General features: G+C 41.1%; 1 protein-coding gene across 1 annotated transcript in view; it reads left to right on the forward strand.

Moving 5' to 3' along the window:
• Nucleotides 1–13,419: 13,419 nt before the first annotated feature.
• Nucleotides 13,420–17,100, forward strand: part of arhgap20 (Rho GTPase activating protein 20) — a 36,152-nt gene continuing 32,471 nt past the window's right edge. The window contains 1 exon segment of the mRNA XM_080038682.1: nucleotides 13,420–13,692. Coding sequence (XP_079894808.1) covers nucleotides 13,600–13,692 — 93 coding nt within the window. The 5' untranslated portion in view covers nucleotides 13,420–13,599.

The following is a 17,100-nucleotide window of genomic DNA, read 5'->3' on the forward strand; positions in this document are numbered from 1 at the left end:
GTGTATGTGTGTGTGTGCGTGTGTGCCTTTGCCCCTGTATGGCACGCTGCCAAGAAATAAACAGAGCTGTCCATTAGTCTCCTATGACTGTCTTCAAAGAGTCACACACAGACCGACTCTTTATCTCTCCCTTGTCTCTGTTCCTCAAAGACACACACACACACACACACACACACACACACACACACACACACACACACACACACACACACACACACACACACACACACACACACACACACACACACACACACACACACACACACACACACACACACACACACACACACACACACACACACACACACACACTTCTTGCTTATCTTTATAAATACCAGGATCTAATTTCCTGGACTTTCACCCTTAATTATATATATATATATTAAAGCCTGACTGTCAATAACTAAGATAGTAACATAAGATGCTAACATTTCCTAAGTTTAAAAATTGTGCAACAGTAATGAGGAGAATGATTTGCAAAAAAAAAACGCAAACATGCACACAACGGTTCTGTTATGACACAATGTGCAGCAAAAACCAATTCCACTCATGGATCCAAAGTTGGTTCTGCAAAGCTTAAAAATAGCAACAGGCGTTCCCTGGAAGCAGAAAGTCGTCAGAGAGCTGAGTTTGTGTGTGTGTGTGTGTGTGTTACTTTGTGCCATTAACACATTTCTGCGACTGTGTACTGTGTTAGTTAGCATCTGATTATTGGGCTTTTGTCATTTGTGTGTAGCAATGTGTTCATGGTTTGTGTGTATGTGTCCTTAAATTAAGGCGGTTTAACTGTGCCTAGAAAATGGAAAAAGTTCCACATTGTAATTCTGGTCCAGATCCTGGTTTATTTCTGGCACTGTATAGCTGAGACATGCCATTTAGTCTCATTAAGACAAACACACACACACACACACACACACACACACACACACACACACACACACACACACACACACACACACACACACACACACACACACACACACACACACACACACACACACACACACACACACACACACACACATGCATCCTTGCCTTTAATAAAATCCAGACCATTCCCTCCCTGCTCTTGCTGGTTTAGTGAAGCCACAGTGGAACGGGATCCCGTCAAATTACAACTTTAGAGAGCCGCTCCCTCGACCTCAGATCAGCTTTGGAGCTGCTCTCCAACATCCAACCCAATTCAATGTCAATGGTATAAAATGACTGCTATGGTATTCAGATGCGCTATTTCATGATTAAAAGTAACAAAATCTTCATAAAACTTGAACCAAAATTAGCCCAGTAAAGAATTTAACCTTGGCTTTCATTCAGTGAAGTAGTGTAACGGTACATTAAGGTACATTTTGATGTATTTATACTTGAACCTTTCTAGTTTGTGATACCATATGAAAATTATACTTTACTGGATATGAGTGGAAAATAATGTACTATTTACTTCTCTAAATTAATTTAATAGGCAAGGTTACTTTTCAGATGAAGATTGTATTATGTAAACATGCGACCCAATGATGAAATGTCCATTATGTTATATAGCAAACCAGTCAACAGAATGTAAAGATGTCAAAGCTAGCTCTCCTTTGACAACTTTAAAATGCTGCTTATACACATCAATGAATCAGTAACAATCCAATAATATATTGTGTCAATATCACAATATGATATAAACAACTTTAACTTGATTATGGCTGCTAAATCTTATGTACTCCAACTAGATTAAGCTTTCTGAATGCATTTAGTTGTAATGCGTGCATTTTCACAGTGCTAGCTGGTGCACGTTTGAAGCCATTTATCTCAATTCCTCTTCAACCACTGGCGTGTCTGTTACACATTATGTCTCAGCACTCATGTGAGCCCTGGTTCACAGTCATGCTCAGTCCTCAGTCTTCTACTGTTGACCTTTGACCTGTTGATTACTGCCTGTTTTTTGATGTTCATCCTTCCCGTAACCGGACAAGTTGCACTAAAGGAATCTGTCCAATAATTGTCAAATTGATAATGTGTTGCTCATGAATGATGCATTTTTCAATCTTGGGCCATCAGCTGAGTTCAGCATCCATCCACTATAATGATCCTGACCTCCGGTGGAATGTAGGCTTTGACCTCTCCACCTTTGACCCACAGCGCTTTGATAAGAGACGGCTGCTAGTGATAGCGACTCACACACAGCAGGGCACTGCCGACACTGTTAATGTGAGCGCCGACTGACGTGCTCACACCACGCACATACACACACATACACACACACACACACACACACACACACACACACACACACACACACACACACACACACACACACACACACACACACACACACAAGCTGGCAGATGGACTTTACAATCTCTCTCCTTTGCACTCACACACACACACGCACACACACACTCGTGCACGCAAACGCACACACACACACACACACACACACACACACACTCACACACACACACACACACACACACACACACACACACACACACACACACACACACACACACACACACATACACACACACACACACACACACACACACACACACACACACACACACACACACACACATGAGTGATAAACAGTTGAGGCCGCTGACTGATGTGTACATAAACACACTTATCCCCTCCTCTTAACGCTGCTGATTAGATTTTCTGTCTCGTCTGCCGGTCGGACTCCTCCAACAGAGAGTTATAGAGCAAGTGCTGTCATGACACTCTCTCTCTCTCTGTCTGTCTCTCTCTCTCTCTCTTCCTCTCTCTCTCTTCCTTTCATCCTGCTGTGCTTTCAGACACATTATTCAACGGCACCATCCACTCTTTCATGCAAATAAACATTGGCTACACATCATTGTCACATGACTGCCATTGTCACTACTACAGACGAGAGTCCGTATTATGTTCTCAAAGCCTTTTCCATTTTTGGTTGTATGTTTAGTTCCTACCACCACAAAATATTTTTTTTATTTATTTTTCTCAATTTTCTTTGGAACACAGACAAGCAGAGTTTATTTGAACACACTTTTCAAACACAGAAGTACTTACGCATGATAAGAATAATTTAAAACTAACAAGAGAAATACAATTGCTTTAAGTAGAACGTTTTAGAGAAGTAGAGAAAAGGCAATCTATTGCAGGAAAACAGAAAAGTTAGTAATTTCGATGTTTCTAAGTGAATATTGTTTGGTGAATTTCAGATCATCAGGAAGATGCTCCAATCTGTATACAGCATAGTAGATGCATATTGTATGGCTCTGACTCCAAGTAATGCTATAGCTGACTGTTCCACTAAGATGGAAGTTCATGCATACAGTGTCAGGTACAGTTTTTCATACACAGCAACAGTAACCATGGCCATGCAGCGAACCAGAATAGAACTACCTGTGTTTTTTTCTGCATCAACAGATAGAAGGTATGATACCCGAGGAAGTGGTGTTTTCCAAGCAGTCTAATTATTTGCTCCACCTTGTCAAGCTGTCAGACGCGTTGTTGCCAGGTCTGATGAGGTCAGGGGTGTAAATCCCCCTCCGAGAAGCTTAGCTGATGGGCCGGATATGAGCACATATGAAATGTCTTTGTGTCGTAAAGGGACGTTATTGCCTCCACTGGCTGCCAGCAGGGGGCCATTTGATTGGTTGGATAAATGTTGATGAATTCCTCAAATGATTTATACAACACCATTAAAGTAGTAATACATAAGTCAGCGTTTGCTTTTCTGAATTTCAATCCTACAATAATAATAATTATCATTACTGATAATCAAACGCGTCCAGTGCCCAAGATAACATCTTCAAATGGTTCTTGTTGTTTGAACCGTTGTATAGAATCCAATTGTATTCAATTTCCTATGACATAGAAGAGAGACAAGCAGCATTTTTGATTGATCGATTCATCAGCTTATCATTTCATTACTACAAATAAGATATTTCAACGATGTAACTCATCTTCATTGAAGGGTTTAAGGGAAGCAACAGACCAACATGTATGAATGAGCTTCTGCATGTTATCTCTGACTCGCTAACTCAACCGTTGCACGAAGGTCAAACTGTTTGGGAGCGATCCTTGCTCCAAGGCGTCAGTGAGATTTCAACTGTGAAATCAAACTGCTTACATTTTGTGATAATGTTGCTTAAGGGGGACCTTTGTACGGACCTTTCAGAGTCACCACCCAAAGGGATTTTTCCCCCTAAACTTACGCAGAATATGCTTATGAATGATGTCATGACTTTGTATGCTGTTTGGATGAAGAGGCCGCAAAACGTAAGCCAATTATGTTAGACTCACCAAAAATGAATGCAAATATTTCCTGGCAGTATGATGACCCACTGACATTTCATAAACAATTTAGTGGAAACTCCATGTGCGTTGTATAACTGTGTATCAGTGAATGCAAACATTTGTCAACCAAGACATGATTTAAGAGAGAGCTTCAAGCGGAATAAGATCTTCACAAACCAACCCTTGCACCTTGAATGTTACTTGCAATAGCTGCTTTCCGCAAACAACTACCATAAAACCTACCATTTTTATGCTTGGCTGCAATAGGAATCAAATTTTGGCTTTGGGATGTTTTTTTTGCTTTGTTTATGGTGGAAAATAGCTACACGCTGCTGCAGAAGGGTTGAGCAAACATTCACCGAGGTCAAAACATGACTGATTCCTGTCTAGGAAATAATTAGAGGATGGCCTTTGTTCGGAGATGTCATTGTTTAGCTGATGGGGTCGTGACATGAGAGTGAGCCTGCAGGATTGTAAAGGTGTGGTTTCAGTAAATGCTTCAGAAACAGGCAACCGGGTCAGTGTAAGAATGCGTAATTAAGTGTGGTCTTAAGTCTTTTAACCACAGAAAGACTTTTGCTGTTATATTCATTGATGCACTTTTGCAAAGGGCTAAGGACATGATTTACATTGTTTGGGAACACCAGATAGGTGGAGTTCACTGCAACATGACAGATAGTGTCAGGTAAAATGTCAATCTCACTCATTTGCATATCCTGAGTAGCTTGCATGCTTTACATGAATGAGTGAGTATTTCTCACAACCTTGGGGCATTTAGAAGAGGACCAAATGGTGATGCAAGGAGATACAGTCAGAGTGTTCAATACTTTTTCCTAGGAATGTGAATTTAAATGTAAAAACTAATTCATGTAACCTTTCACCATATACTACTACCACTGTACGATCCAAACCCCCATGCTCACACAGAACCCCTGCACCTCTCACATGGAAACCCTGTTGGGTTGAACCTGTAGCTGCTGACACAAGCGCGCGACCCCGTCACTGAGACCAAACAGTGCTGTCGCCCCTGAGGAAATAACTTAACCTGTCCTGCTGCATCCTCAACATGACTTTTAAAAAAAAAATAGTTTCTCGAAGATCAATCGCACACGCACACGCACAAGCACACGCACACGCACACACACACACACACGCGCACACACACACACACACACACACACACACACACACACACACACACACACACACACACACACACACTATTATATACTTTTACGTAATATTGGAACAGATAATGTAACAAGGTGCTTTTAACTTAAAATTAAAGTAATATAATATAATGGCATAGTTATGTAAAGCATCAAAACCAATAATTTCAAAACACACTCACATTTACCATGTGTCATCTGGGTTCTGTGTTGTGTATGTCAGGTGAAATACGTAACAAAACTAAAGCATGCAGCTAGGCCACATACTTCTGCAGGCAATGCGCCGTGACATACAGTCAGGATAATACAGTCACAACAACAACAGCGTTAAAGCGTAAACATTGGAGTGTTTCAATAGCATCCCTCACTCTGTTGGGAGACTCTGCTAATCAGATTAGCAGGGTTAGAGGGTCTGGGAAGTGGAGGAGGGGTCTCTATGTGTGTGTGTGTGTGTGTGTGTGTGTGTGTGCGTGCGTGCATGTGTGTGTGTGTGTGTGTGTGTGTGTGTGTGTGTGTGTGTGTGTGTGTGTGCGTGCGTGTGTGTGTGTGCCCAACTAGAGAGCAGATGTAACAGCCCAACAGCAAGGCTCAGACCGTCTGTTTCTCTGTCTCTCAGTATCTCTCTCCGTCTGACTGGCTGAATGATCGCCTGTCTGTGTCTTTGTGCGTGTCTCACTGATTGTTGTCCGACAGGTTGGGGTTTAAGACAATCCAGAGGTATCAGAAAATGTTGTTGACAAATGGCAACTTAAAGGTTCACTTAAAGCAAAATAATATATTTCTTTTCTTTATATACCTTTTGGGACATCTAATCGTCAACATAGCTTTTGATTCACCTGACAAAGAATTTATCTTTTTTCTGACATTTCATTAAATGAGTTTGTTGTGCTCACAACATTGGAAAATATGCTAAACAAATAATCCCTATGAAAACTTCTATGAACATCGGAGTAAATCTAAGATGTCTGCAAATAACAGTGAATCAGTTTAACCAGATACCACTAGGGCTGTCTTCTTACTGGAAAAAAAGTTCTGCCTTAGTTTTCTCTTATTTAAGGACTTTGCAACAGTGTTAAGAGAGAGACTTTGTGAGAAAGAAAAGATAAACTGGGAAGACTGGTTGTGATGAAAATGGGAGGTGAATGGGTTGGGGGTGGGGGGTTTGTCAGGTCTGTCCCTGAAATGACAGTTGACGGTAGCAGAAAAAGCAACCGCTTTGAACTTTGACAGCGAGGAGATGATTGGCTCATAGATGTTTTGGAAATAGTCAGTCTTTCCTCATTGAAATTACGCCAAGATTCATTTTGTAGAAATCTCGTTTGTGTATATATGTTTTTCTTCATGAAACAAGTCTAAAGAAAAAATTTAAAGTTGCTGTTATTTACAGCAACTTTACATAACTTTGGTTAAAGTAGCCTGACAGTATGATAGATTGCATAAACTTGTCGTGTGTGCTTTTGAGTCAAACGACTGTAATTAAAGAAACCCTGGTTGTAATTCAGTACTAAGAACCTGAATAACCCTATTTGGCTTCATACACGCAGAAGGTTGGCATATATACCTCTTATAACTTTCAGACATAATTTGGTTTTGAGTGGTCTTGATTTGATGATGACTTGATGGTTCCTCCAGTCTAGAACAAGCCCTAAAAATGTTTTACAAAACTGGAGCCAGGTCTGGAATATAGTCAGCAGCAATGGACCGCTAACCCAGTATTTCCACAGTCTCCAACACAATGTTGTTTCAATGTCTTCCCTTCACCTGAGTGACTACCCCTCTTCACCACAGGCTTTGTCTCAGTCTGGTTGAACCCATGGCCTGTCTCCTCCATACATGTCTCCACCAGGCCGGATCCGCCTACGCCTCTCTCTGCCCCACAATGTTTAGACAAAGTGAAAGAGACAGAGACACACTGACTGTGAAGGGAGAGTGATGCTTAAATTTCCGCCTTCTCACTTTGTATAACTGACCCTGATGTTTGTCTTAGAGGCTTGAGCCCATAAATCCCCTGGAAGGAGTAAACAGATCATGGTGGACTGACTCAGCATGCAAATACAAAAAGTATTCACCTACTGGAAATCTTTACAAGTCTTAAAAATGCTCGTCATTGATGCAATGTTTCAGGCTGAGTCAGTGATTCTGTCAAAATCAGTGAATATCTCATCACGATACGCTACCTGTACATGTGTGAGCTGGAAAAAAACTATGTTACACACCCCAGGCTCTGTAAAGGGGCAGGGTTTACAGAGCCTAGTCTGTGTATCAACAACAGATTTTTTTTCAATGCACAAACAGTGAAGACAGGTAGCGGATTGTGAGGAGACATCACTCATTTTGACAAAAAGTGATCTCCAAAATCGCTGTCTCCACCTTTAACTCTTAATGTTAGCAATTCAAAGCGCATCACATTTCAGATGTAAAGCACTTTAACTTGCCTTGTTGTTTAAAGGTGCTGTTAACTGGCCCTGCCTTGCATAAACAGTAGAAGCTTTGTGCAATGATTCTTCTGGAATAAACTATAAATAAAGGACATTTTCTTAACCACATAACTCCTGCATAAAATGCAAACTAAACTAGGTTTTATGGGTTTGGAAAGGTCCTTCAAGACCGTCTTCATAACTTAAAGCATTGGTCTTCTGATCAAACTTTTGACTACATGACATGCAAACTTTTGTGGCTGTGTGAGTAATGACTGTTGTCTCAGAGAGGCAAGGGCGAAGTACCAAGATGTTGTTGTAGCGCAGAAGAAAACTTATTTTGGGGTAAAGAGCCTCTGGCTTTAGCACGGTTTGAGACCCATCCCCTATAGAAAGTCAATGTTAGGACTTCTTGATCATAACCCAGATTTTCCTTTAACATTAATCAAGTAGTCAAAACTTAACCAATAATTAAGTATTAAGGTGGCAGAGCAGTAAACGATAATTAATCATTTTTAATGGTAATTTATAATACTTTAGAACAGGGGTTTTCAAAGTGTGAGAGAGTGAGCCCCCCCTCAGAGAACAAATTTCAGCTGAGCCCCCCCGCCCCCCCCAAAAAAGTTCTAAATCCCTGTGTGTTTTGAAAGATCTTTTAATTATTTTACACATTTTAAACAACTCTGTTCCTATTTTACACATTTTAAACATATTTTTGAAACATTCTAAACATCTTTGTGCGTTTTAAACACATTTTTTTAAACATTGTAACATCTAAGTATGTTTTTGTTCTGCTTTTTTTAATGCATTTGAACATCTTAATGCAGCGGTTCCTGCTTCCTTTAAGCATGGATAGTAGTGACTGAGTGTGCAGCGGAGTGAGAAAGATAGGCAGACAGACTTGCCCAAATTATTGACTATTGTTAAATGTTCACACACCCAGTTTTCTTTCGCTAGTGCCTCCAATGTCCTGCTGTGTGAAAATAGTAGCCAGCGGATTTTTTTTTACCTTTTTAAAGTGAAATGCATGAATCTGGTGCACTTTGAGAGGAAAATTAGAAGCTATTGAAGAAAGACACATGAATTTTCCATAAAAATATTAATTTAAAATAAAATATTATGCAGGGTCCTCTGGGTTGGGCTTGGTGCTCTTTTTCTTTAACAAGACATATTTCTCTGTAATATAGTAAATGCATTTAAATGCAGTGAGAGGAACGTAGCAGAAGAACTCTTGTCCAGCTATCTTTATTTCCACAGACGAGGTTGAAATAGGCTATAGACTATACACAGTGCATGGGCAACTGAAGGCAGCCCCATTTCCAAATGTTTTTAAATACACTCAATACACAATGTGCATGCCATGGACGTGAACATGACGTCACGTGATCAGTTAACCTCGGATTATCTCCCAGATGATCTGGTTCAATTATTAGGCTATTAACAATCTAGACCAAAACATTGTATTCCTTTTTTGTATGATAACTTACATTTGCTTAATATGATGTTGATATCAAAAAAACTAACACAAACTTAAAAAAAAAATTAAAATTAAAAAATCTCATATTCATCTGCGCCCCCCCCTGCCATAAAGGGCGTGCCTCACAGTTTGAAAACCACTGCTTTAGAAGGTAGTAGGAAATTATATTGTCTGACATTTTTCGGCAGTAGGGCAATACCTTCTATTTGAGCTTTGATGGAGGGTAGATCGTTTGATCTCTCTAACAGTATCAGTACATGATTTGCACGTGTAGAGTTTTTCTAGTGTTCTAAAGGTGTATATTTCTGCCAGTGACCAGAAAGTACAGTCTCCCACAGCATGAAAAAATCTACCACCCACATATCATTTTTTCCAGAATTTGTATAGCCATACCTCAAACTTTTGTCGCCCGGAAACCTCTGGATTTTGCCGCTCAGGGAAAAAACCCAAAGCAGACAAACAGTGGGTCGTTATTTTTGGCCGGCAACGTGGAAGTGTGGCTTCTTAAAGTAGCAGCAGTGGCGGCGGAGGCGGTGGTGGATACCGTTTTGGGTCACAGCGACTCTCCTGTCTGCCTTGAGCATCATCAAGTGTCACACATTCTCCCTCAATCCATCCATCCATCCATCCATCCATCCATCCATCCATCCATCCATCCATCCATCCATCCATCCATCCATCCATCCATCCATCCATCCATCCATCCATCCATCCATCCATCCATCCATCCATCCATCCATCCATCCATCCATCCATCCATCCATCCATCCATCCATCCATCCATCTATAGCTTCTACAACTGCTCATCATATCCTGATGTGGCCTTTCCTCAAAAATCCTGTACGAGCATGTGTGTTTGTTTTCAAAGTCAGGAGGGAGGGAAGGGTAGAGTGCTTTTTAAATAGATATTCAGCTATGTATAGCGTGCGTTCGGGTGGGCTCTGGAATGTGTTTAAGGTGGAGTCAGCGATTGAAGAATGCGTGTTGTCAAAATCAATTTTTGTCAAATTCAGTGAATATCTCATCATGATCGAATACCTGTCCGCAGGCTACTGTGTGTGCGCTAAAAAAACCTGGTCTTTAATACACAGTTTAGGTTCTGTAAATGGGTATGTCGCTAACTACAGTGGACAACTCTTCTGTTTACCGACCAGTGTACAGAGCCTAGGCTGTGTATGACTACCCCAAACACAACACAGACAAGCAGAAAGCCTTGTCATGTCATGTGCAGCTCCTGTCAAAATCTCTGGACTCTCTCCGGCTCATTTTCTCTCTCTGGATTGGACTGTTAGCCGTCCAAGTGGATACTCTGCCCGGCTTCAGGTTTTTCAATAGCCTGACTCTCCAGGCGTGACATGGGCACATTCCCCTTTCAGACACACTTCAAAGCAAACGCCAGATGATATTCACAAGGAGTCAAGGACACATATTGATTCTCTGACTTTGCATTTGAGGGGAGATTCCCTAGCGCAGATTAAGGCTTCCTATTTCTCCCTGAATTGAATACACTTGGCCAAGGTTATTTCAGGCATGAGGAGAAGTTTGCAGTGCACTTTAGGGGCTGGATAAAATGAGTGTGTGTCTTTGTTAAAGGTATAACAGAGAGATGTGTTGCTTTTGTCATGGATATAGATAGGAAGAAAACGCTCCAAGATGCACATTTTATTGTCGCGACCAGGCGTCTTCCAGTGACATAGTGGAACAATGAGGAAAGCAGGAACAAAACATTGCAGCAGCAGCAGACGTGGTCAACCAGTGGAGTTTCCAACCACATTTTTTGACACACCCTCAATTTAGTCTCCCTTTTTGCTTTGGGTACCTCCAGACAGACTATACTCTTGACAAACAGCAGGAGACAAAAACAGTCATATAACCCCCTTAAAACTTGGAATCGTGAGGTGCAATTTAGGTTGAAGAACAAATAAGACGTGGCCACACTGGGGCCCTCGATGAAAGGATGATTTTTGTTGCAGAGAGAAGGAATGTAGAGTTGAAGCCAGCGTTGTGCAGGCAGAAAGCCACAGTATGGACCAGCTGTTGATGCATGCAGCCTGTGACGTGATCAAAGGGAATGGCTACAGCGCTATCAATGCTCTTATCATCGTTTGCATGCCACTATTCAGGCGGACAGATACGATGGAACAATTGTTGCATACCTTTGGGTTTGTGCAAAGGAGACAATGGTTTACAATGGGCGTCATAACATAGGAACATCATCATGTAGGTTATCACAGTTTGTTTTGGAGTGGTAGACAAACAGCCATACAGATGAATTGGCCTCATGTCTCTGCCAAAAGGTTGACCTTACAAATGCAGTTCCAATGAACTGTGTTTCTTAAAATGGTTATCCACATTCAGGTATGGCTAGAATATTAAAGTCATAACTGCGAAACCAATGGAAAAAGAAATATAATCCCAAATGCTAAAACTCTGTTTGCATGGTCAACGGATCATTTAACTTCTCCGGCTTTGATGGAGGGTACTCGTCTTGCCTTTAGAATTTTAAAAGTAAACACTCCCACATCTCCTACAGTGAGGTGTACTGTATCCGTAGCTGTAAAGGAAAATGTGTCACGCGTCATGCCCATGTAGAAAAAAAAATAGTGTGGACATTCCTCCCCAACAGTCATGTTATTCTTGGCCCTCTGAGTACATTCTTACACCTGGCGGCCGGGAGGGGACCCTCTTCAAACCGCTTTCCTGTCGTACAAGAACAGTCAGCCTCTGTATGTGCCACTGACTGCCAGACAAGGAGAACATCTGATGGCTCCTTCATATAAAAACACACACTTGTGGGTACACACACACACACACACACACACACACACACACACACACACACACACACACACACACACACACACACACACACACACACACACACACACACACACACAAGCTTAGGCAGAGTAGAGCCAAAAGCATGCCTTCTTTCAGGTACATGAGCTGCGTCAAGACGTGCAGATTAGCACAGAGGAAGACCAGAAGTTAGTTCTGTTTTCAAAATAAAAGAGGCAAATAAATGATGAAGTGACCGGATTGTACAGATTAACAGTGATGGAGATAATTCAGACATTAGAGGAGGAAGTAGATCACCACACACAAACTATTAAATACCAAAAATTACAAACTGTAGGTGTGATTATATACTCAGAAATGAGCTTAACAACAATCAACTGTGAAGCAGAAGTTACATTTTATCGACTGAGCAGCCTGAGAGAAAACAACGATGTGATGGATCTTGCGTTCAAAATCGCATACTCTTTCTTTTTACTATACTGCATACTGCAGCTGTCCATACAAAGTATGTAGTTTGCATTCATTATGCAACAATTGGGACACAGGCCACTACTTACACTTGAAAATGTCGTCACAACATCAAGCTTTGAACTGGACCCTTTTGATTGAATATTTGTCACATTGCAATGGGTCAGAACTGCCAAAAAGACATGCTGTTTTGCGCACTCAAAATTGCATTGTAGGACATCCTGGTATTTTTCGGCATACTGCATACGACATCATGTATTGGGACATCTTAATTCTTTGTCTACCATACTCAATAGCATGGAAGTCTGGGTATTGGAATGCAAGGGTCAAATTCAAGGCGCAATGTTCTGACGAAATATTTAAGTATGCTACGTCCCAATTGTATGTAGACCTATAGGCATACTGCATGCAAACTGAATACTTTGGACAGCTGCAGTAGCCTATATAGTGGGCATATAGTAAAAAGAAAGAGAATGCCATTTGGAATGCCGGGAGGAATACAACTCTACCAGGAAGCCATCCACTTTGCTCAGGTATCTGGCTTTTATTGAAAACAGTGTGACATAACATTGTAGTTTAACAAGCACTCCTGACATTTGTCAAATATATCTTCGTCTTCAAACTTAATTTTACTAGGCCAGAACTTATTTAATTAGCTAGGCCTACTTTACGTCACACAAAATCTTCCCCTATTTCGTGTTTTTTTATTTTGAAAAGCAAGAGCGGAAGTCATGTGTTTTTGGTCCCCGCTTACTTTCCAACATCAGAGTGATTTGAGGCGCTCAGGGCGAACAGCGCTCAGACAGAGACAGACACACTGTAGTGGAGAGCGCCGTGCGGAGGTTACACATTGGCTACTATTCCTCCGGATCTATACCCTTCTGCATCATGGATTCTCCCCGGGCTCGTGCCTTGCTCTCCGCCGGATAAACTTTGGACTTATCGCTCTTATCATGGGAATATACTGTCGGCGCGCGCTGCCCAGTGGATCTGTACAGACTTGATGGAAACCATGTCACCGCAGCAGGGGACCATGGGACAGAACAGGTCCGACTCTCTGACGGGAGACAGCAAGGCGCTCCCAGAAAACAAAAAGGTACCAGTGACGCGTCTCTGCGGGAATGTAGCCTAGTTGCTGAATTAGGCCGATACTCATTAACGATCAATTCGTATTTTCCAATTAGCATACACTCGTGGTGGCTGAGTATCATATAATGATCCCTGCAAAAACTCTCAGCATGCTGTCAATTCACAAGAGTGAGTTCGAAGGCAGAATATTGTCTTTTTATCTTTAAATGCTTTTGCTTTGATTGCATAATTTTCTACTTTTTTTTGTTTTGTTTTACATTTATTTTTGTTCTGATTTTAATCTGCAGTTTGACATGATTCCAGTGAGGTCAGTTTTGGATCATGGATCATGATTAAATTGATGGTGCTGTGAGCTCTGGTGGGCATTCTGCCATGGTTGTATTTGATACAAAGCGCTGCAGTTAAGCCTATTTAAGCATTTGCTCTGGGGTTGTTTTTTTTTATCAGACCTTTGTATATGCTACTTGACGATTCAGTGCGTTTGATTTTATCTGATTAATTTTGCTCTCTATAAACTACATAGCGCGCACACAAATGCCTTTTAAAATTAAAGTGTAGCCTACAGATTTTTTTTTTTTTTATGAAATGAAAAGTAAACGAAACAGCCTCGTCATTTCCACATTTTGTAGTGGGCTACTTGTGTTAAATCGTGACTTGATTAAAAATGAACCTTCTTAGTTTTAACCAAAGCCCAATCTGACTTGACTGGTCTCCAATTAGTTTGTATAGCCGGGTAGCCCAATCCTGAATAAATAAAGCAGGATCTGATTGAGCTGATGAGTCCAGAAGGAATCGCATAGCAGAGCAGGATAACGTGCTTTTAATAGTATTTGGTTAATCAGACATGAGTCGTTACCACGTAAACACAGAGGAATGATCCCTCCACTGCGGAGCCATATGCTCTGTAACCCCTCATTACTAGCAGCAGTTCAAAAAAAAATGCACATTGTTAGGCTATAGATATTTATTGTAGTTTCTCAGCCCAGTTTTGGTCTAAATTCAAAATGCTCTTTTGAATTTGTGATTCTGCATCAGTCAGTCAGTCATTCGCTCAGTTAAGTTGTGGGTAAACAGCGTCCCCATCCAGTGCGTGTTTCAAAGGGTGTAACTGCACCCTTAAGCATGCAAGGATGTGAGTGGTGAAGGTGAGCGTAGAAAGCCATCAGTAGCAGGTAAACCATGACGTCAGTGTTTGTTTTAAGAAGTAGAGCAAGAGTTGTTGCACCTGGTAATGGGGTTTTAATGACAAACATAACCAATAAGCCGGATCCATTCACTGTGCAAACTCAGTGGACAGATTGACATCAAAATCAAAGTATGATAGTTTGCAGATCGTGCATGATGAGGAAAGTAGTTCCAAGCGCTTGTTATGGTGTTCCCCCTCCAATTTCGTCAACCCAATACATCACCATTTGGCAACAGAGCTCAACAGTTACTCATATTTTCGTAATGTTTTTTCCATCACTGCCCAGCTCTGAGCAGAGCTTTGTTGCTGGTGAAAGTGTGCCATGTGTGAATCTGCAAAATGTTGTTGCTGGAGCCCCTTTCCTTATTTTATGAGCAGCAGTTTGCAGTACTTTGGCCGTGGTGTTTGGGGAAGTTTCGCGCTGTGCTGCAAAGCTATTGGGAAGTTGTGAGAAATGAGCTGTCAGGCTAAGCAAAGAAACAGCAGATTTTGCTTCATCATCACCGACCAAGAAAGTCTTGCCGCTTAAATAAATGTAGCGTGTCCACATGCCTCCCTTCACTCTGGAGGAATTTGCATTGGAAGGATTGTGTCAAGAAAGAGTGTTGAGAAACCATCTGGAGCTGTTACCTGACATGCATGACACAAGGTACATGCCTAACATGTTACTATGGGTTAAGGTGTGAATACTGCACGATAAGCTGAAATGATAACACTGGTGTTTTTCTTTTCTTATGTAAGTGTTTGCAGTCACCTCACACATCTTACAAATGCTACTGTTGCTTTAGGAGAAATGTTGTTGATGTTACCGACCTAGTTGGGCCAGTTTCTTTACACAGAAACCAAGGAAAACCTCACTCTGATTTTAACCATAATATTTTCCATAAGCCATAGACCCAATTAAACTGACCCAACATGTGATGACATAGTTGTTGGGGTAATGCCATGGCAATGGGGCAAGTCTTAAAATCCTCATAACAAAAACAAAATAATAGCAATTTAACAACAAAGCGAATGCTTACTTTTCATTGATCTGATCAAATTTTTTATGCTTTGACCTTATCGTCAGCTGTTCATCTCCAGCAGGTCTGCTACTATAGAATGATGTATTTTTGAAAACGTTAAGAAAAATGTAAAGTTGGTGCATCTTTTCTTACTCCTTGCACTTAATCCCTACACCTAACCTTTTTATGCAATTGAGGAATCACACTTTAACCTTAACTTACAGACGATTAGAGCCATGTTGTCGATGTTAAAATTAGTGTGTTTTGTTTTGTTCTTGCTTTTACTCTTGCGAAGTATGAAGCAATCATGCACTGTGTGCCCACGCCAAATTTCCCCACTGGGACAATAAAGTTGGACCTAACCTAATTACTCCAATGTCCCATCTTGTTACACTTTAAACTGGGCGCCAGTTACTTTGGCCTGTTTGATTCACTTGAGTCAAAGTCTTGTTGGACCATTACCCATAACAAAATGAGTATAGGAAACTTTTATCAATTTTTTTTACTTTTATTTTTTTCCAAATCTTTTCCATGTCGAATGACTATATTGTATGTTTGGACTGGGGGTGGGGGGGTGTTGTGGGGCTCGCATGGTTTTGGTATGTTGGAAATAGATTTGGTTTAATTGAAATAGCTGCGGCCGTGTCATGGATGCCTGTCATACTTGCTTGCGGGAGCTCGCAATTTATCATATTTTTAGACTATAGGAAGAAGGATCATAGACATTGTGCAACTACTAGACAACATATTTCTCTACTTCAGTCTGTGTCCGTCTGTCACTGACTTTTCATCCGGTTAACTATTTAGCTCACTTCCTCTTTTTCTCTTTTCCCTCTTCACTGCTGTCACTTCTCCTTTTCGTTCCATCAGCTTCCTCCCCACGTACTTCCTGTTCTGGCCACAGCCAAAAACCAAACTCAAGCAATGCTGACTCTGTGCTTTGCAACTATTTTGTTTTCCTTAGGGGATGCAAATGCACTCCTGATCTTCTAAGCTCATCACTGTGTGTGACTTTGCAACGGATAACACACGTTTACATTTTTTTCTATCTGTTTACATGCTACATCCGTTCATGCTGCACCTATTGTACAATATACAGCATTTTTTATTTTGCATTCCACTTTATATTGATATGTCACACCTTATCTCTACACTTACATTTGTATCTGCACTGGATCTCACTGTCTTTGCACAACTTTTCTGGCTGTTTAGGTCTCGGGTTGCT

The sequence above is a fragment of the Ammodytes marinus genome, assembly GCF_949987685.1.
Source record: "Ammodytes marinus genome assembly, chromosome: 12".
Lineage (NCBI taxonomy): Eukaryota > Metazoa > Chordata > Actinopteri > Uranoscopiformes > Ammodytidae > Ammodytes > Ammodytes marinus.